This window comes from Musa acuminata, chromosome BXJ1-7 (genome assembly GCF_036884655.1).
Source record: "Musa acuminata AAA Group cultivar baxijiao chromosome BXJ1-7, Cavendish_Baxijiao_AAA, whole genome shotgun sequence".
Taxonomy (NCBI): Eukaryota; Viridiplantae; Streptophyta; class Magnoliopsida; order Zingiberales; family Musaceae; genus Musa; species Musa acuminata.
The window spans coordinates 2,780,052-2,802,593 of NC_088333.1; the positions used below are offsets into that span (position 1 = coordinate 2,780,052).

The 22,542-nt window shown below is 37.4% G+C and overlaps 2 protein-coding genes across 3 annotated transcripts; both read right to left on the reverse strand.

The window, feature by feature from the left end:
- Nucleotides 1-257: 257 nt before the first annotated feature.
- Nucleotides 258-12,093, reverse strand: LOC103990750 (protein HIRA). Of its 2 annotated transcripts, XM_065190742.1 has the most exons (11): nucleotides 11,714-12,093; nucleotides 10,570-10,845; nucleotides 10,194-10,445; nucleotides 9,693-10,090; nucleotides 8,544-9,600; nucleotides 7,419-7,532; nucleotides 5,215-5,425; nucleotides 4,837-5,077; nucleotides 4,532-4,654; nucleotides 1,689-1,806; nucleotides 258-893 (listed from the first exon to the last, which is right to left on the reverse strand). In XM_065190742.1, the coding sequence occupies exons 1-11, from the start codon at nucleotides 11,819-11,821 to the stop codon at nucleotides 720-722; spliced, it is 3,072 nt and encodes a 1,023-aa protein (XP_065046814.1). In that variant the 5' UTR covers nucleotides 11,822-12,093; the 3' UTR covers nucleotides 258-719. The 2 variants fall into 2 exon arrangements, with proteins under 2 accessions (XP_065046814.1, XP_009408275.2); XM_009410000.3 differs by lacking the exon at nucleotides 7,419-7,532 and having other exon boundaries at nucleotides 11,714-12,092.
- Nucleotides 12,094-12,666: 573 nt separating this feature from the next.
- Nucleotides 12,667-21,182, reverse strand: LOC135678214 (peroxisome biogenesis protein 22-like). The gene is made up of 9 exons (XM_065190744.1): nucleotides 20,536-21,182; nucleotides 18,012-18,248; nucleotides 17,867-17,914; nucleotides 16,787-16,843; nucleotides 16,604-16,705; nucleotides 15,760-15,825; nucleotides 14,523-14,624; nucleotides 13,550-13,664; nucleotides 12,667-12,949 (listed from the first exon to the last, which is right to left on the reverse strand). The coding sequence occupies exons 1-8, from the start codon at nucleotides 20,659-20,661 to the stop codon at nucleotides 13,551-13,553; spliced, it is 852 nt and encodes a 283-aa protein (XP_065046816.1). The 5' UTR covers nucleotides 20,662-21,182; the 3' UTR covers nucleotides 12,667-12,949; nucleotide 13,550.
- Between the last annotated feature and the right edge of the window lie 1,360 nt (nucleotides 21,183-22,542).

Below are 22,542 nucleotides of genomic sequence, written 5' to 3' on the forward strand. Positions count from 1 at the left end.
AAGAGCTTTTTATAATAAAAAACATAAAAGAGAATTTTTTTTTCCAAAATTTTACTTTAAATTCTATACAAAATAAACTAATTTATTGAATTAAAATCATTATTTATTTAATATAATTTATTTTAGTTCTCCCTCTGCCTCATGTACGTACAGCTAAGAATATTTCATACATATATAGCCATTACATTCTGACAGATCATCCTTGGAACCGAACTCTGCAAGTACACTCTGACAGATTAATAGAAGACGAATTAATCTGACAAATTATGCTCATAATATAATACTTGGATGCAAACTTCTTAATTGAATATTTTCAAAGCTCATGGTGTGTGCAAGTAAAAAGGCAGAATTACTGCGATCAATCTAAAATTCCAAGAAAGTTCTTCGTCTTCATTTTTCCAAACATCAAGATGAAGCTGAAAACCCTAACTGGTTAATGATAGAAGACGAAAACCCTAATTGGTTTCCTCCAACAACTCGAATGATTGGCAGAAGGCTCACAAACTGCACTATAAGATGAGAAGATACAGTGGAAGAAGGAAAGGATTTGACTATGGCTTTTATGTAGCACATAAGTTGCCAATTGCTACATGATGGTTAGAACTAGTAGGCGAATTAAGACAAAATCAGTAGTGTCCCTCATCATCCTACACGATCCACAAAAACAGTCGACTGATTCTGTGCTGCCATGGTAAATGATGCTTCCAAATGCGAAAACTTCATGAGTTGGCATCATTTGTTGGTAGGACAACGTCCATATGATCTGCATTAGTTTCACTGGTTTCATACTCGGAAAGAAGATCCATGAACTCGTTTAGCAACCGTTGGACCTTCCTGTTAGATGCCATGGCTGGAAGTATATCTTCCCTGAGGAGTTTGTGCTTTTTCATTCCCTGCAATAAAATCCGAGTCAAAAGTATCAGCCATTAGGAAAGTATATAGTAAAAGGAACAAAATTATCGAATCAGATTGGCTCAGCAGGCTGAGATACAGTAGAAAATATTTGCTAATGGAATCACATCAATGTAACATCAAAGGTAACTCCTTGTCATTTATAATGCTTTCATCGATTACATTGGCATCGATAGATACATTGTCTCAGAAGCGAAGCTGGCAACCAACGAAACCTAGATGCTTGAGAGGAGTGCAATCTTGACTAGGTTCTTGGCTTCGATAAGCTATACTCTAATGTAAGTGAGCCGATATTGAACAGTAAAATAGAAATAAAGAATATCTCATCTAATAGTATCCTGCGCCAACCAATCTTTTAAGGCCAATCATTTCGCATACTGTGTTTAACATTGCAGGATTTTACCTAGGACTAAGACCTAAAGTTCAAAAATAGAGAAGGATCTCCTTAAATCCCTATAACACACCAAATCCTTTATTGGATCTGTGATTTCAATTTCAAATGATGAGAATAGCATAAAGTGCTTCTGTCAAATGTGTAAGTGATAGTTAAACCACCTTAAATAGTGAGGATATTCATGTTCATGAACTCAAGCCCAACACAAGCCTGACATAAGATCAATTAGGCATGAATTGAAACTGATGGGAATTAACTGAACATAAGATTTCAAATGACAAATATTCCAAGCACAATGTGAAATCAAATAAGTAATCATTTTCTGCTGTATTTTAAACCACAAATAAGAACGAAGATGATCATGAATTAAAAGAAATCTCACAAGCACATTAGGATCCCATTCTGGGTCCTCTGAATCCACAACTGTAACTTCAGCCATTCCGGTAGGAGGCCCAAGAAAACTCTCACAAACTTCACGCAGCCGAGACTCATCAGCTTCTCTGCAAGACAAGACAATGTTCATCTCACTACTCATTCTGTAAACTGTGCCTAGATATTGCCAAGAATGCTACATTAAGCGAACACAGTCTGTGAAAAGCAACCAACACCCTAAATGGAAGATGAAAACCAGTACATAGGGTTCGATAGACATGTGGATAAAGAGACCTATCCTAAGATGAACTTGATCAGTGAAAAAAAAACTTATCCAAATTGAGAATGTGATAAGAAAACTTATTACCAGGATAAGATAGATACTGCAGGTTTGCACCACTATATACAAATATTACTATGAGTTTCATCCAAGTTTAAATTATTGTCACATATATGCTATTGTCGATCAAGAATTCATGGGATGACATATGTACACATTCGGCAACCAATTTCTCTAAGTGGGTGAAGACTCGATGCTTAGTATAAGATTATCATGGTCAATGTATTTGGGTACCAAAATAATGGTAATCAGATTTGTAGTGATCATGAGAAAACATAAACGAAATGCACTGACATATCACACAATCATTCTATATGGCCACATATCTCACATATATGGTTATGCACATATGAAGACACGGCCTTATGCAAAGGTTGTGTAACCCATCCATATACAGTTGCATAGACTGCATTTGGATCACCGCTTCTGTCTCCTCAAACATCCTGCTGTGAACTAGCATCATCATTTTATATATATAGCCTACTACAAAAGAGCCTAGACATTAACTTTTTCCATGGGCAGAACCTATAAATTTGTAGATGGGGAACCTGGATATAGTAAAAGATGTGATTGGTATTGATATTGGTAGTGTCACTAGACTAGGTGATCATCATCAGGTGTCTCTTGTCAATGAATGTTCCTGAAATTCTCCACATGCCTCTTTCATGATCCCTTACAGGTCCCACTCAAAAGTCTAGCTCCTTTGTACTATTTTTTTCATTTTTTTTTGGTTCTACATCACATGTCCCACTCATAGCTACCAATACTGTTTGGTCATCATACCAACTAAGCTTTGGTTCGCTAGGTCACCGGTTAGACCAGTTCATCAACAGGATAAATTGCATACTTAATAAAACATATTAAAATTATATTATTTAATATTTTTTTCTATTTTCTACTCTGTTGTTCTCTGTTTCTTTTTCAGTTCATTTTTTTGTTCTTTTTTCTTCTCTCTCTTCCTCTTTCCCCTTTTCCTTACCACTGCTCGTCTTTAGCCTCCTCTAAAAAAGTGGTCAGGTTGGCTGGTTTGCTCCCATTTTTTGGCTTCTCTAATCTTTGAACAGAACAATACCAGTAGACATTTCATGAGTTATTAGATCCAACAGGCTGGTTGGGTTCTGATAGCCATGGTCTTGCCGTGCTAGGAGACAATACACATTTTTCCACCAATAAAAAGCTCTGAGGATCATTTAACAAAATCACATGGTTATCAGTCTCACCAAGATTACCATAATGCCATGATGCAAATAACAGCTTGGCATGCAACAGTAGAGCATAAGAAAATTCATAAAATGTTTTAAGAAAATAGCGGGTGGAGTTGTCATCTTTTGTTAAGATTGAAAAATAATATATCAGTAGAAGAGAATGTTGCTAAGATAAATGGCCAACGGGGTAACTCAGAGGCACTGATCACTGAAATACCTGACCCAGAACCTCTAATCTCATCGGTAAATGACAATTATGCAACTAGGATTGTATTTTACATATGAAACTCGATAATGGCATTGAGATAAATTTAATAAAACTTGGGTGTGTTTTTTAACCTTTTTTTTATTCATTGGACCCTAGGTAGTGGAACCTAAGACATGACAATACTCTAAAGAATACTATGGTATCAGAGTCTCAATTTTTCCTTTTTATTTTTTCCAGAGGACTTTTTGGCTGGTCTTATAGACAGATTTAATTAATATTTTATTATATGCTGGCCAATGGAAATTCACTTTGAAGTTTGAATTATTTTACATATTAATACACCAAATCCTCAGGATACCTATAGGGTCTGACACTAGTTCAGCCGCCACTAGGGATACAGCAAATCACCACTGTGGTGATTTTTCGTTAACTTGTACAAGTTCAGCAGCCATTAGTTGAGTGATATATTTTACCTATTTGGAAAAAAGAATATATGGGGTCTGACCCTTATATAACATTTTGTGAACATAAATTGTTTGTTTTTTTTTTGTCATGTCCTTTCCTTTGAGTTCTTTTGCTGGCCACTAAACTGAATAAATATTTACTAATATCAATTTGACTGATGGGAATCCACCTTGGGATTCCTTACATATTGATCATCAAAATATATACATTAAATATTAAATTATTTTATAATTTAAACACTAAATCCTATTAATACATGTTTTGTACTCACAGAAAAACTAGGTAAACATATGGCTGTAGACAATACTAAGTTGAATCCATCTGTTATCAGATATTGCATAACATTCATGCATTAGGAACTAAGTATGACCATAGGTATATTAGGCATTTACAGTTTATCTAAATTCTTTTTATCAAATTGAAAAGTTAGAACATATTTAAATGCTAGTATGCCACTTTCAAGTTTTCACAATGTCCTCATAAAGGACAAAAATCAAGTTATCCATATCACTGGAAACTCAATTACATTGTTAAAAACAGTAAACTATGAAGACAAAAAAAAACACATGACCACTTAATAAGAGCATCATCATAGCAGAACTTAATATTTGATAATACAGTAATAATGAACTAACCTTGCAAGAAACCGTATGTAAGAGAGAAGGCACTGACGATACTCATTAGGTGATTTTAAGGCAAGCGATGATGCCAACTGTGTTTCCAAATGTGCACGTGTCTGTGTCCCATCATCCGTCACCCTGTAAGTGCATCAAAAAAAATTCCCTAGCAGGTTGGTAGCTAAATAAAATATGACAAACTTGAAAGACAACACACTTACAAATGCACAAAATTAATGATGCTTTCTTGTTGTTATAAATGCACATGGACATTTCATTAAAAAAAATGCAGATAGATATTGATGCATGTACATGCAGCTTACCTTGTCCAACTTGGCTTTCTTGCCATGAACTTGCCAACATCAACCTGCAATTTACCCAGTTCACCACTCTGAATGGAACTTAAGTTAAAGGAACTCGCAAAGTTCGAAGCTGGAAAACAATCATCAGCAATCCTTAACCAGCACATCAGGCTCATGTCGAACAGAAAGGCATGGCGTGTGGCAAGAACAACAAGGGGAGAACCAGCTCTTGAGAATCTTGCGGATATAACTCTTATGGTACCTGACTCATGAGAAAGCACATATCAAGATATCAACTTACATCAAGCAAAATTGAAGAGCATCATTGACTGCCTGGACTATTTCCATTTTTTCAAATCAAAATTATGTAGTTGAAACTTGAAACTCTATAGACTATACCAGCATCTTTTGTTGAAGAATCCTCCCTCGAAGTAACTAGAGAAGCTAAAGACTCATGCAAAATGCAAGTCCTCTTAAAAAGGTCCCAGACATACAGCAAACCTCTTCTTGTTACAAGGAGTAAATTCCAAGACTCATTACAGTCTACAAAAACTGCAGCAGAGCCCATCATCATGGCCGGCATAGCTCGTCTTCCACATCTAGTATATACCTTGCAAAAGAAAATGTAAAACCATTATTTATAAGTTAAACAAGAGGGAAAAAAAGAAAGGTGTATGCACGAAACTACCACCACTGTGGGGTGGAGTAAATGTACACACCCTTGCCTTTAAATATTTATTAAGTAAATATTTAAAGAGGCTGTTTTAAACAGACTAAACAGCTATACGAAATAAATGTTCATCAAGACTTACAATCAGCAATAACCTAATGTAAGATAAAACAAGAACAATAAGCTCCACCTTTAGGGAATTTATCTAAGAGAAATGGGATATTCTCAATGCTTGAAACATGGATGCAAGAAAATGTTGGATTGTTCAATGCAGCTAATTTCCAGAATAGTGAAGATAAATCAGCTCCTTATCAGGGATTTAAATACAAATCCGGTACCAATTCAGTAACCTATTAGACAGGTACAAATTGGTACACTGTGCGATATACTGATCTAAACCATCTATTACATTGAATAAAATAATAAAAATAAAAAATTATATATACAGGTACTGAACTATATATTTCGCAGGTATATACAAGTTGGTATATACCAATAAATATCAGTTGGTATATACCAGTCTAGCTGGTATTTGAAACATTGCACTTTGTTATGGTGATACTAACTTTGCCAGGTCTACATCTGACTGGAATGATTATTAAGTTCAGCATGGTACCAATAAAGGCAATGATTGCCATTTCTATATATCTTAAAATTAGACATTCAGTTAGTACAAAGGATAGTCGGCTGCGATCAATACATGACACAGTTGGTAAAGCAAGTCAAATCCGAAAGAAAAAAATTATAAAAGATCTCAACAAAATAGAAGGAAAAAAATTGATCTGCAGTAATCATCCGAAAACAGCCAATCAAGCAAATGTAAAGTTTATAAAGTTAGTTACTTCTTTGAAAAAATATGACTCATGAAAAGTTCCGTCAAAGGCAATGCCACTTAGGAGTCAACCAGAACAGCTTTATGCAATCCAGATTAATCAATTCTATCCTACAATAAATTCCACCTGACTCAAACCAATTTCCAATGGCAAAGCCAAAAATTTGTCTGAGACTGTTTAACTTTCACCTAATTTATTAGACCTTGCTTCATTAATAAAAAAACGACAAAATTATCTTGTATCAATAGCCAAATGTCACCAAAGTTAACAAAACCTATTTCTAAATGGTTAAACAATTGTAATTCAAAAATAAATAAATAAATGATGATATGAGAAAGACCATAGGGGTTCAGATGACATCGTAATTCTATAATTTTGGCAAAAATTCACAAATAGAAAACAAAATTTAATTCCTTAGCTCTAGAGAGAGAACTAGGAAAGAGGTTTTGTAAATTCTAGCTAATTTAGAGAGAGACCAAACAAGGAAAGGATTGGTAAGTAAACAAGTTAGGATATATTTATTTCCATTCCGAGGTACAAACAAATTAGAGTGGAAGCAATAAGTGGGCATTATAACATGTTTGTCAAATAAAGAAAGAAAATCACTGTGTGGATATGGCTCAAAACAATAAGCTTCTTTCTGAAAACAAATTTAAGCTCAAAATATGTTGATTACCTTAACTCTGAAATTAATGTTCAGCAGTTGGTAAGCACTAAATGAAACAGATATCTTACTAAAATGCCTTGCAGTCACTAAACAAGACAGATTTATTGCTAAAATGCCTTCAAGTCACAAAAGAAACAAACTATTAACCCGAGTAAGATCTTATAATAAAAAAAATGCTACCTTTATAAGCATTGTCACTTAAATTTGTTCTACTTTTTAGAAAATGATTTAGTAGGATGACATGGCTTTCTTTTCTTCCTGTTTTACTTTTATTATTTCTACAATTAGCTTATGGCATAAAACATTGACCATGACAACAGTTGCACAAACTGTTGAGTAGGTGACATTATTATTGCAACAGCTTAAAATACTTATAAGATACAGATAAAAGTTTTAATTCGAATTATCAACAATCATAATTTTGAAGGCAAACCTTCCAGCAATGGTAGTGTTGGTCAACTTGGTCCATTGAAATAAGTAATATATTTGACCCTTCCCAAATCCTGCCGTGGCAAGGGCCTTGAGCACTGTGCTTTCCTTTTGCAAACTTGTAATTTTCCACATCTAGACAATTAGCAAAATCGCCTAACCAAAAGGGTATTATATATTCTAAGCAAATCTAAAACTCCATAAGCATTCACATTTATTTGGCTTTCAAATGTGTCTCCAAAAAAATAGAAAATGCATGTATTATGAATAATAGCCATTTAAGTAAAGCTTGCACATGTAGTTCAAGTATTAAGAATAACATTCAGTATAGACATCTTTATAACATGCTATAATGACCTCATCATAAATTATTCCAACCAAGAATTCAATTTTCAATCCAATACGGGCTTCCGCAAGTGGTACCAGTATACCAAACTGATACCAACCAGTACTTTCCAGTATCACCACAAATTAATTACCAGTTGGTAGCAACTTTATAGTTCAGTAGCAATCCTTGGTCAGGTCAGTTTTTATTGATCTATATGTACTTGTTTGAGCATATTTGAATCCTTGATTCCAGCTGATCCAAGTTTCTAATCCAACAAGAAAAAATCCAACATCTGGAGACCGAAATCATACTGCTTGTCATAATTCATACTTACTCTTGTTCAAACCATATCAAAGCTACAAACTCCTATTCAATTAAAAAGACTACCCAAAAGCCAAAATGAAATAATATGAGATGAGAACCTCATTTTTACCCAAAGGCACCATTTGATTGCAGAAATAAATGTTTTACAATCCAAAGTTCTAAATCATGCTCCTTTATGATTTATGATAGACCAACACAAAAATTTTGAGTCATGGAAACAACCCCCTACTAGCAAAGACAAGGTTGCATAGATTGACTTTCCTTAGACCCCGCGTTGGCAGAAGCCCCTTGAATTAGGCCATCGTTTTCTATACTAACTATATATTTTTGTGTTTTTAACTCAAAATAAAACAAATTTGAAGAGTTGGAAAAACATCAAACTAGTGCTTTATAGGTTCTCACTGAACTATGACTAATAAAATAACAAGTTTCAATATCTCAGCAAGCTTTTAAGTTGTGTAACAATTATTGGAGTACCTGTAGGCAGCCATCTTCACAACCAACAGCCCAAAAGTTGGCATTTCCAGCTAAAACAGTTACTTTTCCAGATATACGATCAGACCAAAGGGTTTCAGATCCTTTTGTGCATCTTATTTCAGTTTCTTTTGTAAAAAATGCATTACCAACACCGATTACATCATGTACAGATTGTTCTATGGGCTTAGCCTCCAGGCAAATTGGTAAACTATCTTCACAGTCTTTCTTGTTGAATACCCGAATAGAAAGAGCATTACATGATGTCAATGAACTTGGCATGCCTATAGAGCCCATATGTTCTACATTTGTCCTCGCATCAATGTTTGACACAGTCGGTGCTTTCTCAATGATGAGGCTTTCATTAATATTAGCCCTTGCAGTGATTCCAGAACGCTCCTTAGATCCACAGTTGTTACACTTGTCAGGATAGCTATATGCATCATAACTTCCACTGAATGGTCTCTTCAGGGAAGTTTCTTTAACTCCATCAGCAACAGCATTACGATCACCCTTTGCTTGATCCAAGGCCAAGGAAGAGAATTCCACTAGTTGAGCCTGGGCTGCAGAGAGATTTTCCTTATGTGCAGGTACTCCAACTGCTTCAGGAATTATTCTTTTTCGCCCATCAGGACGACGATATTCTCTTTGTTTTGGTGGACTTGATAACCGAACAGATGAAATTTTATTTAAATCATCCACACTGCCCTCTCCATTTTTCTTGCTATCTCTAACTTGGGGTTCAGTAGCCTTGTGAATTGACTGACTGTTAATTGCATTCACTGGCTCGATGGAAGCCTTTCCTGTTATCTGATTTTGCTCAACATTGGATGTTCCCTTTCTGTTTGCTGATTGCTTGGCACATACCGCTTCTAGCAACAATTGTGCAGGGCTTTCAGCTACATTCGCTTGCCTTCCTCTGACATCCCCATATCTGCTTCTCTTTATCTCATCCAGCTCAGCATCAGTTAATCGGTGCCCTAGCTCCTTCACTTCAAAATGGAAAGTGGCCACCGTCCCATCCAAAGAGCAAGCAAAAAGTGCATAGCCATCTGGACTCCTGTTACAGCAAATGTGTGGCTTACGTTGGAAACCATGAACTACACATCAAGAGAAATTAAAAGCTTAAATCCTTAACAACTAATGCATTACCATGATAAATCAACAACGCTTTGTGTAAAGAAGTGTTTAGCAACAAATAGAGGGCGAGCACTCGCCGTTGTCCATACAGTTATAGTACGATCCTGACTTCCGATTGCAATTACATTATATGGTTGGCATTCTTTTGCTGTAGTCCTGGATGCTCCATTAGCCCATCCAACAGGTGCAGCATTTGCCTCTTGGCTATTAGAAAATTGCTTCCAGAACATAGAGTGGTTAAACTTTACCACAATAATGGGGGCATTATGGCCTAGAAAGTCAAAGGTAGCAGACCATTCGCCTCTTTCCAGAACAGGGGCTGAATGTCTAGGTTTTTGAAAGCCATGAGTAGTAGTAATGAAATGGCCACAAGGCGACCACCCAAGTCGCCTGAAAAATGTAGAGCCAAGCTGAAAAAAAGCAAAATTCCTAAGAAACGGACCAATAAAAATTAATGTCTTTTGAAATACATAGAAGTATAGAGAGTAGAAGAATAAAGAGTATATAACATACCGATTTGGACCAGTGGCCTTCAGTCCTATGTGCCAAACTCCAGTCGTTGGTTCTCCATATGATGACAGTCTTGTCATCCGACTGGCTTGCTATAAAAGAACCAATAGGATCCCAAGTAACCCCTTTGACTAAGCTGGAATGCCCTCTCAGTACAGCAGTGCAAATGCCATTAGTGATGTTCCAGATGTGAATAGTGTTATCCAAACTACCACTAGCCAATGTTAAGTCATCCGGAGACCAATTAAGATCCACCTACTTCAAGCATAAAAAAAGTTCCTCCTTTAGATATGTATCATTTAGTATGATAGAGTTAATTATGTATTGAAGCATGCCAAGTCTGAAAGAGAGATATATAAAGAATGGATGACTTAATTACCACATCTGCAGTATGACCCCTCAATGTCATAGTAACTTTCCAGTTTTCTACGTCCGGAGGCTCACCACTGCCAAACTCAGTTGTACCTGACCCAGGTTTTCTCTCATGAATAAGGATAACCTGATCATCTGATCCAGAGGCAACAAATCTACCATGCTTAGCCCACCTAACACAGTTTACTGATCCAAAGTGATCACGCAATGTGGCCAGCAATCTTGAGGTTGAAGCATCATTTTCAGAGTCCTTCCCTACTGATTTCATATTCCATATCCGAACCTATGTTGAAACAGAAGAAGTTTAGAATCTATCAAGTGTCCAAAACACACTCGTGGTACTATCACTAGATGCAAATTTCCTGTCACTTCAAGACTTAACTTTTCATTAAAAATATAAACAAATGATCGATCTAGAGAGTAGAGACTATAAATCATTGAACTGCTAGCTATAATTTCATTTAGTATAACAATAACTTTTACCACCAATCAATGAATCATACATTCAAAACAAAGAATACATGCCTCCGATGCACATCTACCAAACACATAAACATGGATGCTAGATCAATTTGCTCCTTACAACCATCAAGCTGTCTCAAATGAGAATCTTGAAGTGGTTTTTTTTCACATGTTAATGGAGTACAAAATTATACACCATAATTATTACAATTCCGAATATTTCAAACATGAAACTACTTAAACATATTACCTTCGTTCGAAATGTACTTATAAATCAACCTCCAAACTTATATTCTTAAAGATGATCAATTATCAAGAGTGATCATTCAAACAGACAAACAGATATCATTTTGCCCCTGAAACTAGTTGGCGTCAGAAGAACGAGAAGAAGAAAAAGAAAAACGAACAATTATATCTACTCCCAAGCCCTTTAGTAAGGTGGCAAAAGAGAGACATCAGCTTCGAAGTGATCACATAAAATTCCAACAGACGAACAGACATCATTTACCGCAAAACGACTCAGAAACATCCACGACGACGAACAGAGAGTAATTAGATCTACTTCAAAGCCCTTAGTAAAGTGGTACAAGCAAAAGCCAGCTTAGAAGCGACGACATGAACTTGACACGAAAAAAAGTGCAATCTGGCTAAATTCATGATAAATAAAGAGGAAAAAGGCGTAAAGCCACCTTGTGATCTCCTCCGCCAGTCGCAAACCTAAGCCCTCCGGCTTGGATGTCAATGGAGAAGATCTGCATCCCCTCATGCCGAACCCAACCGGGCTTCTCCGTAATCATCCTCCCCTCCTGCTTCCACTGCTCTCGTCGATTCCTTACCTCTACGACCCCGCCCTCCCCAGTCCAGGGCTCAAGGCCAAAACCCTAACGCGAGCTCAAAAGACGACCGAGCTACCAGAAATCGGGAGAAGAAACCGAAGGGGAAGAACAGCAATCGACATCCAGATCGACAGATGAAAGGAGTTAAAGCGTTTCCGACAGCGACTACGAATCGAATTCTTCTCTCGCCTGTCCGAAGGAAGAAGAGACAGATTTGGGAGAAAGCAAAGAGAAATAAGGATCATAAGAAGGCGTTCGTTCCGTTAAGAAGGATTCGATGCTTAAACTTATCTGTGCCGTTGGATCTTACGAGCGAAGCAATTCTGGCCGTAAGATCATGAGATTGATATTTAAAATGAGCGCACTATCTGACAAATACCTCCAACGACTTGTCTGTGTTTTCTTTTCTTGATGCAAACATATATATATATATATATATAAATATATATATATATATATATATTATATATATATATATAAGATTTTATTTATAAATTTTCATTAAAAAATCTGAAAAATATGACTGAGTATATGAACTATCCACCACTAATTATTATACTATATATGACTGATAATATTTAGACATAAGGTGGAAATGAAAAATGTGGATGAAAGGTAAGACATAAGGTCTTCACACCTAAATTTGCTTGTTCGATTAATGGTCAAATACCCCAAGCATTTAGAAAAATAAAGAGCTTATCAATGCCATCTTACACATAATGATGTGCTAACAAGGAATAAATGGTAAATCACAATCTGCACTCTTGCAAAACAGCAACAAAATTCTCAAATGTTACAACCTATGATACATAAACAAGTGCATCAATATGGATTGGTAACATTGTTTAAAAAACATCCTCGTTAGTAACTTGCAGGACATGGAAAGTCATGGGTGGAGAACTCTTACAAATATAGATGGATATGAGGCCACAAAGTATCATTCTCATGTCTATATTTACACCCTTTATGACATCCAACATGGGCTAAATCATTGAAGAAAATTAAGCCCTGCATTCAATGGACAATCTTGAACAACATGCCGCTCCACAATAGCATTAAACAAGTACAGAGCCTGATGGGGGCTTTCATCTGCACACAACAGTCAATAAAACCTGATAAACAACCTGCAGCTTCCAAATATAACATCCACGAGGTAGCAATAGACAACAGCATAAGGCCACAGAATAATGATCCCTAAGTAAACAGCCAATTGTCATGGTCACAGAATCCAGATTCTCAAACTACTTGACAAAAGGTCTGCTAATTAATTGCTTGAGAAGCAAATGATTTACTTAATCATGCTACAAATTATGTTGTATAACTACAAGGATAATCTTCAGCAGCACTTGGCTAAACTAGTCGTGTTATGAAGAAAATCACCCTTTTTCTATGACATTTTCACAGAGAGAAATGAATTGAAAAATCACTGGTTTTAATCACTGCAGACGCTTGCATGTTAAATCTAGGTTCATTGTGGTATAGGAGCACATGATTCACTTAAAATTTAACCACAAGGAGTTATAATAGCTTTAAGAATGATGGAGCAGGATGCACGATATGTTTCTGCAATTTCATATAAATGTCAAACATATTTCAAACACAATGCACAAGTAGTGTCAATTTAAATAAAGTGGAGCATGTATATTTGCAAGCACTGACGTCTTCAACTGATGAAGTACAAGTACGTAACTTATCTTTGATCTAGATCACCAAAGAACTGCTCCAAACTTCTCGAAATGAACACATTAGAAGCAGTATTTTGTGGTCTGTCCGGAGTAACATGAAGTAGATACTTAATGAACCTCTGCACCCATAAAGACAAAACATATCAATTGACCTTCAGAACTGCATTTTGAACAGACTAGACTCATTTTATATTGTTGTAAACAAAGAGTCTTACAAAACGTAGTCCATCCATATTGGCAGCCAAAAATTTAGAGAGCAGAACAGCAAAAGACTTGCACAGTGCAAGATGAAAATAGAGAGATCTCTTTTAAAAATTGGCATCACTAAAAAGATTGAGAATAATGATGGAGAAATAACTCTAAATTATAGTAGAAATTGAATAGTTCAATAACTTGCACACACTTATCCGGTGAAAATAATAACTGATTTGGCTCAACTAAGAGAGAGACCAAATATGATCTTTGATTCAAATAAAATCAGACTTGTATATGGCTTCAGCTAACATTCAATTTAATACAATGTAATGCATACATTGTATAAGGCACATACATTATCCTAGAGGGATGTATAATATGTTTTAGGAAACTACAAGCTAAAGATGCTCAAAGCAGAGAGTCTACTCAAGATACTGTCAGACACAAGTCCATCAAGCTTGAAAGCTTGGATTAAGCACAAGCACATACAAGTCACATGAAAGTCTGCTGACTCGAGAGAATAGACACCTTTTGTGGGAATCAGGAATGGGAGGATCTAGGATTTGGATTGCCACCAGCTGGTCAATAAATTAAAAATATATATATCATCTCAACCCAAAAGCTTAAGTTTATAGGTGGTGATGGTTTAAAAATCTGTCATATACAGAGAATAAATGTGGACTTGAATACTTAGAGAACATCACTATTATATTTGAATTATCCAATGATAATGTGAATAGTTATAAATAAATCATGAGAATTACCATACTCCTTTAACTTACAGTTAATTGGTGTATAATTTCAGCATTTGTATCAACATGCCAATCAGGTTCCAATTGCCGAACAAAAGATATGCGCCCATTCTCAGTGCCACAGAAAAGAACCTACAAATTGGACAAAAAAATAAGGATCGGAGAAATGTACCATCAAAATACCAGAATATCATATGCAATTTGATCAATATTACCAATGGAGCAAAAAATTCTATTTGATTACAGTAGCTCCTCAACATTATGATAAAGTTGACTCAACAAATGAACCATTAGGTTTATCAACACATACTAAATGTCAATCTGAAAATAAGGCTTGATATCTCCATCAAAAATAAACTCTTTTCTATTTCAACTTTCTTGAGATAATCTACACGGTGAATGTCTTCCCTCTCATAGCATTTTTTAATGTCTAACCTTTTTTCCTTAATATCAATGTGTAAGTTAATAGAAAAAAATGATTTGAAACTCAAGTTATCTCTTGAACTTTAACAGAAATAACTTGCAGTGGCTTCCATCCCTATTCTCCTAGTTTACTTTAATTTCTTCTATAGATAATAAAGTAAATGCAGCAAAAAGCAGCAGCATCTGGACTGCTGAAAGAGCAGCAGTAGAAATATTACATCATGATCTCCGACTAGGACCTGTAATATAGCCTCTAACAAATGGCACATAGAATCAAGTCCCTACACTTCATAATCTGCTTACATAATTCTGGGCACACTAGTTTATGTGGTTAAAATGAACCATCAAAATTACAATAAACTTTGACTCGCCTGCTTTATTAGTTTTTATATTAGTTTAGAAGAAGCATGTGTAATAGAGCATCTACTTAATATATGGATCCAGGTCTGGAATTTTTAAAAAAAATTGCTAAAGTTAGTAATTTGTTACCCATGCCAACTAAAAAGATATATATATATAGATATATATATATATATATATATATATATATAAACTGCCAGGTTAGCAAACACATTAACAACAGAATATTTTAACTTCATGCATAATGTTACTGGAACAATTCTGCTATTGTCTATCATGTTAGGTATTTGAAGGAAACAACTGCACAATGTGTATATAATATTTGCTCGTTAACAGGCATAATAACTGTTAGTCACCAAATGAAATATATTGCAACCTACATATTTCTACCCACTAAATAAATTGTATCCTGGAGGATAATTTAATCAGCATGTCTATCTCCCATAGTATGCAGAAAGGTACAATATCACAGCAAGCATCCTACCTTATCTCTTATCAAACCACCAGCTGTGAAGACCCCAGAATCATCTAGCGCTGAAAGAACCCTTTCCTGCATCACATACCGTGTCACAAACTATACGACTTTACCATAACAACAGAGAGCAAAGTTATTTCCAAGCCCTTAGATATGCCTACATGATTATAAGAGACCATTCTATTTGTCAAACAAAAACCAAGAGATGATGCAACATAAAGCTGAAAGTATCCTAGAAGACTCAAATTTGCCAAATGATTACAATATAATTGAATGACATGAAAACTGATATTTTACATAGATAAAAGGGTAATAAACATGCACATAGTTTAGGATATCTGTATGCCTGTGACAATGGCAATCTGCTTTTTCCTTCTAAAGGTAAGCCTGGCATGTATGAGATTAGATACCAACATAGCAGATGTGTAACCAAAAAATGGGTTGCCGGATGCACAGGACAAGGGTAATTTTTTTATGGAGATGGAGGACATATAAAGAATTTTTCTTTGGGGTTGGAGGGGTGGGGGTAGCTGGTGGAGTTGAGTTATGCATGCTAAAATTACCTAATTCAAGAGTAAACTACAAAGGAGAGTACAACATTTTTTGTTTGAGTAGGAATACGAATCATACATGGAGAAAACCATCTAAGACTTAGTATCATGCAGAAGAAGAAAATGTGAATCATGCATTCAAATTATAGTAGAGGTTATAATGTTAGGTCAAGACATAATTCACTGTTTAAGAAGTTGCAGCCTGCATCATAAATATGAGGCCCCCAACCAAATACACTGAAGATGATGAAGACATGACAAATCAAATAAGGACTAGTAACTTCAGATTCAGGCACACTAACCCCACTTTCATCATCAAGAACTCTTTCCATGAGATAAACATCACAAAATTTTGCGATCTGCAAAAGCACTTCCAGCACGGATGACCTTACTGTTGCTTGTTTCTGCCAGAAAATACTAGGGAATGTTGGTCCATTTAGTTGTTGGACATCTCAAATACAAGATGAAGCAGCATGTTCGCTAACCTGGAGCTCCTCTGGAGTTGTTTCATCAAGAACTACACCGAGTAACCGGCATGTTACCTAGAACATGACAAGATTATAAGCATGATTTCCAAATTAACCAGACAAAAAAGTAACTGAATTAATCACTAAATTTGTACCATCCATATGGCATATTTTACAGCACAGCTGGCACAATACAGCAACTCAATTGATCATGGAAAGTTTTAATATTCTTCATGCATAAAGAATCGCATATGCTACAACACAAGATGTCAATCATCTAACACAGTTGAGAACCTAAAAAGATCCAATGAGATTAATGTAATCATGCAGTTGAATTTCAGTCTGAAATAATTATCACCTAGTGCAACATATAATTAGTTGGATAAGTGTATTTCCTATGAGGAAAGAAAATGACAAATGAAAATTTCAAAGCCTGATTTTGCACTTGAGGCTACTTATAAGATATTTGACAACAGGTTCCTATTAAAATTCTTTAGTATTTTCGAGAACTAAGTACTCCAATATCTGTTACAGTCTTACAGGTGCCGGTTAGCAAACATCAATTGTCCATGGAGGTCCACATAAGCCTTCATCCATTCGATAATGCAACTTTAGTAGCTAAAGTGGCATTGATCAAGAAAGAAATTTCAGCTATCCAATACTTTAAGTAGCTGAATGACAACATTTTTGTATGATCCTCAGTTTTTACGAGTTAAATTCACACATATAATCTCTGTTCTACGTGAATAAGTTCTTAAATTTTGATCCAGATCCTTTCACATTAGTTTAGATGAGGAAAGTTATATTTCTACAAATTTGTTAGTCGGACTGCACTAGAACTGAAATGTCCATATTTGTTTAACATATTCTGATTCATTGATTGTTTGTGTAGTGTTGGCTGCTGATGTAAAAAATAATGGTCTTGGGGTATACAATTTTCCACATATTCTTATATTGTTGGCCTCAGCAGACCTTGGTCCTTAAATTTTGATAGCAAATGCCTCTGTTATAACACTTGACATATGACGATCTACCAAAGTGCCAAAAGAAAACCATATAGAATATATTCAAAGCAAGAATTTGACGCTTGCTAATCACCTTTCGTCCCTCATTCAACTTACGCCTCACAAGCTGTTCCAGAGCTAGCTGCACCAGAGAAAAAATATCATGAAACCATCATTTTTAGACTCAGCCAAGAATTATGAAGCATATGATGCACCAGAGAAAAAAAAACCAAAAATACCTCTAGTGGCTGGAAGAACTCATTCACTGCACATTGTGCTCTTGAATCTCCAGACGAAGAGCAAACTTCAGAGGATCGCAGGCTTGTATCAGAATGTAAGTTGTTAATAGAAAGATTAGGTGATGAGGAGGGTCGTCTGCGTTGCCTTCGTTGTTGCTCTGGGGGTGTTCTCAAAAGCTTCCATGCAAAAGCTAGTGTAATAGCAAGAGCAGCGAGAGTTGTGATAGAACAAAGTTTCTGAAGCCAATCAAAAGAATAAAGTTCGCATCGCTATGAAAGAAAATCCTCCACGAGTACATTATATAAAAAGTTCAATGAAAGAAAAGTGTGAATGCATGCATAAAAAATAGACAAGATGATGTTCTTAAGAATTTGAGAACAATGAATGCATGTTTTTATTAGCACAGGTATGCAGAAATGTATAAATATGACATATGACCACGGTAAAGTTAGATGACAACTAACCCCCTATCCTCCAACCCCGACGCACACAATTACCTAACACCTTTTACATACAATCCCGATTTATGTAAAAATGATGATGTTGACATTATTTGGCATAAATCAGTCCCTCATAATGCATGTAATTTGACTTTCTTGGTGCTTTTCAATCATATCAAAAGAAGATAATTGTTGGAATTCAAGCAAACAAGGGCATGAACAAAGACCATTTGGTCATTTAATAAGGGCTGGCTCCAATGTTCATTATGACCCATAGCATATACTTAATCTGAACACACGCAATTGTGTACTCCTAGCAGTCATTAGTGACATTTTCAACGTCTGATATAGCTAGGTTGTTCAATAGATATTTTTACATTGAGATAATGACCTTTGAGTGCCAACTGGGCAGGTACGTAGCTGCGTCTCTCACAAACTGACATGAGGGACTCACACATCAGGTGAAGCTGGGACATTACACATCATTCTATTCTAATATAGTGTAAATGTCTATCACATGTACAGAACCTTGTATTAGTAGGTGAACAAAACACAACAACTAGCACTCATGCCCAAGAATGACAACTATGTATAGTAGCCTTTGTCACCCTAAGGGATGATCCCACCATTGAGTCATGCAGCATATATCTTCTCAGAAAAATAAGACGTGCTTCTCTTTGAAAATTTGCCACTACATCATGCGTATGGCAGTTGCCACGGTCTAGTGTGTATATATAAGTATATGTGTACATAAATGTATATCTACATATACATATCTATTAGATAACATAATTGTAAATATTATCTACAAGTATGATTCAAGTGTCATAGTTCCAGTAGAAAGTTGCAGATATACAGTTCTTAGAATCCACATGGATCTTTTTTTCTTATACTACAACAGCAATGACAAAGCTATAAGTCACAACTATTTGGAGTCAGCTACATAGATTTTTTGCTATCATTGAGATCTATCAAAGGTCATATGTTTAGTTAAGTTTAGAATATTTAAATCTTCATTTATAGTTATCAGTTAAGTTTAGAGTATTTAAATTTTCTAACTACTGCATTCATAAGTCTCCTAAGCACATGTTCATATCATCTTAGACGATTCCCTCTTATTTTATCCTCTGTCAACACAATACCTAATTCTCCATAAATAAAAATATTTTTTTCCTATTTTTCCTAGTGACTCCACACATTCATCTCAATATTCTCATCTTAGCAACACAAACTTTTTCTATATGTTGTTTCTTAACTGCACAACACATAGAACCATAAAACAATATTGGCTTTACAACTGTCTTATAAATTTTTTTTTGTAATTTCAAAGGTATCCGATGATCACACAAGGCTTCACATTATGTACATGTGAAATAAGCTCACCATTTTTCTTTTTGGTATTTCGTTTCAATAAGTATACTGAAATCAAAGTTCCGAAATCTCTAGACACAGTGATATGAGAAATCTAAATTGCATGATTTTATGGTCAGAGCACCGAATAGGTTCTCATGCCTCACACCTAGGACCTTATTTGGTGCAAACCAAGGAGAATGAATACATAACCATTCACCCTTTAGCAACTCATTTGATTTTTCCTCTCAGAACGATTACTCTTCCACAAAACCATTTCCTTGAATAGCTCGCACTCATACTTAGCAACCCACGCAAATCTCATATTCAGGCAACGAATCTGTTAAACTATCTTTTCTTACAACTGGAAGCATAGTAGATTCGCTAGACGAAAACTCCACGTCAAAATCTTCCAAGAGAAGATGTCAGTTTCAAGTCAAATTCAGCAAGTAGAATTTCCAAAAATGGGAAAGCTGCGATTACCGAGGCTTTCCATTGTATGTAACACCAACATCTAGTATTCTTCCCTCTTTTATTTTTCCCTTCTTAATTCCCGATTGAGATCCTTGACGAAGCTAGCTTCATCGTACGACCAAAAACAAACGTAAGATCCGACGAAAATACAAGCAAATGAACAGACGAGCCAAATCGAATCAGGCACAGCTCCTAATCATGCAGAACAAGGTGCAAATATGAAGTAAAAAAGGATAGTAAGAGGACGAAAATCCGGAACCTGGAGATCGACATCAAAGGGGAGGCGCCGGGAGAACTCCGCGAGCGACGCCATGAACCGCTGCACCAGATCCCGGAGCTCCTCCCCCTTCGCCGGGTCCGAGGACTCGGAGGTCGATTCCGCCATGGATTGAGGTCTCGCCTCCGACTCCTTGAACTCAGATGAACCCTAGAGTCCTCGAATCGGCCATTACCGGCCCCGATCTGCCTCAAGCAAGTCCTATAGATCGGAAGGTTCCTTGGACGGAGGGGTAGTCTAGTCTTTTTAAGTCAGGCGAGTAAACGGGGAGGGTTGGTCGAAGAAAATTAAGCGGTCGGGTTCGACTCTCGCGAGGATTTGGACCAAACTCTTTACATTTAGCAAGTGATGGCATATATTCCGGTCCAACGACGTGCGACGGAGGCTCCCGATCAACTCGAATTTGAACCCGTGTCTGACTCGAGTTCAGTTAAAATTAGAGATCACACATTAAAATCCATACGAGATTTGATCCGATTCGGTCGTATTCAGCTCCATAGATAAGAGTCATCGTCTCCGAATTCATCAGTGCAGAATGAAGTCGTAGCGACGAGGATAAGTTTAGATTACTTCCTACCCGTTCCCCGTTTACCCAGCCGCCTACCCCTTTCGTAATTGGTGCCATCGCAATTGACATACGTGGACGAGTAGCTGAAAGGGTTGCAAAAAAGGATGTCTCGAGGTGTGGGCCCTGGAGAGATCACTTGGCACGGGGTCCCCACGCCCACCCCCGGACGGGCTCTACCGCCCGGCCGTCGGCGGAGGAGGCGAGTCCCTGCCGTGCGGGCGATCGAAGCTGCGAAAGGTGGCCACAAGCGCCGGATGTAATCCGGGCGGCGTGATCAGGCTGCTGCAGCTATGGATAATAGACGAACGTCACGGTGCATAACGTGCCACGTCACAATTGACGCGTAACTTATGCGGTCAACAATTCTGACTTTTTGGCACGATATGACAAAACGGCCTGTTCATTCTATTTTTATTACTAAAAATAAAAATACGACAAGTTTCTCAATAACGCGCTAAATGCGTGTTCTTGATGACCGTGGCAGCGGGCCCCAATGAGGTAACCGCAGTGGTTTGCGGTCGGTGTCGGAGGACTGGGACCCACAACTCGCCACCATTAGATGGGGACTTTATTGGACGTGAACACTGTAGCGGGAAATGCTTCTCCAACCGTTTTGCTTCACCGACGTGGGCCCCGCAAGAAGGCGAGTCCCGCGTAGACCGCCGGCCAACAGTGACGTTGTGGTCGCTTTAGACGGGAAACACATGGGTACCTTATGGTGGGCCCAGAAAGCGGGACCCACGAGCATATCCTTACGGGCGACAGAGCCGGTAGCCGACCGGGTGCACGGAAACGGGTCATTTTTTCGTATCGTTGGAACATCCGGGCGACGCGACTTCACGCGTCGGGTTTGACCCGACGTGCTCCGCGGGGAAGGCCGACGGCCCGTGCGGCGGCCACGGCGACGGCGCGGACGCGGTCGAGGCGTTCGGGGGGGCCGTCGGCGACCCACACCCTCACGAACAACATGGCCACGCCGACGAGGAAGAGCACGAAGGTATCGAACTGGAGGCCCACGGACGGGAAGCCGTCGGCCTCTGCGCCCTCGCCCTCCGCGGGACCCGTCGGTTTGAGCGACAGGAAGACGGCGACGGCACCGACGGAGATAAGGAAGAAAGCCAGCATGGGTCGGGGGCTCTTCGATCGCCGCCGCGCTCGGATCGGAAAGGGCGCTCTCGGAAAGATGTCGTCGTGTAATTATCAATAAATAATACAGAGGATGGTGATCGTTTATATAGCATGACGACACGATATAATGAGCTCGAGGCGATATTTAATTATCGTATGGCACCGACCGGAAGGTTCCTGTATCCTTCCTTGTGTCGACACGTCCAGGGACCCACCTTCGGGTCTCCAGATGACAATGACCCTCGTGGCCGCAACTTTGATCATCGAGCACCAACTAGGAAGTACCACGTTTG

Excerpts from the sequence above, each read along its gene's own strand:
- LOC103990750 (XM_065190742.1), bottom strand. The coding sequence starts at position 11,821 with ATGATTACGGAGAAGCCCGGTTGGGTTCGGCATGAGGGGATGCAGATC. Across the intron at positions 9,601-9,692 it reads AGCGTTGTTGATTTATCATG|GAGTCCAGATGGCTATGCAC; the intron begins GTAATGCATTAG and ends TTGCTGTAACAG. Across the intron at positions 1,807-4,531 it reads TACATACGGTTTCTTGCAAG|AGAAGCTGATGAGTCTCGGC; the intron begins GTTAGTTCATTA and ends CTTGTCTTGCAG.
- LOC135678214 (XM_065190744.1), bottom strand. The coding sequence starts at position 20,661 with ATGGCGGAATCGACCTCCGAGTCCTCGGACCCGGCGAAGGGGGAGGAG. Across the intron at positions 16,844-17,866 it reads AGTTGAATGAGGGACGAAAG|GTAACATGCCGGTTACTCGG; the intron begins GTGATTAGCAAG and ends GTCATGTTCTAG. Across the intron at positions 13,665-14,522 it reads AAATTATACACCAATTAACT|AGGTTCATTAAGTATCTACT; the intron begins GTAAGTTAAAGG and ends TTATGGGTGCAG.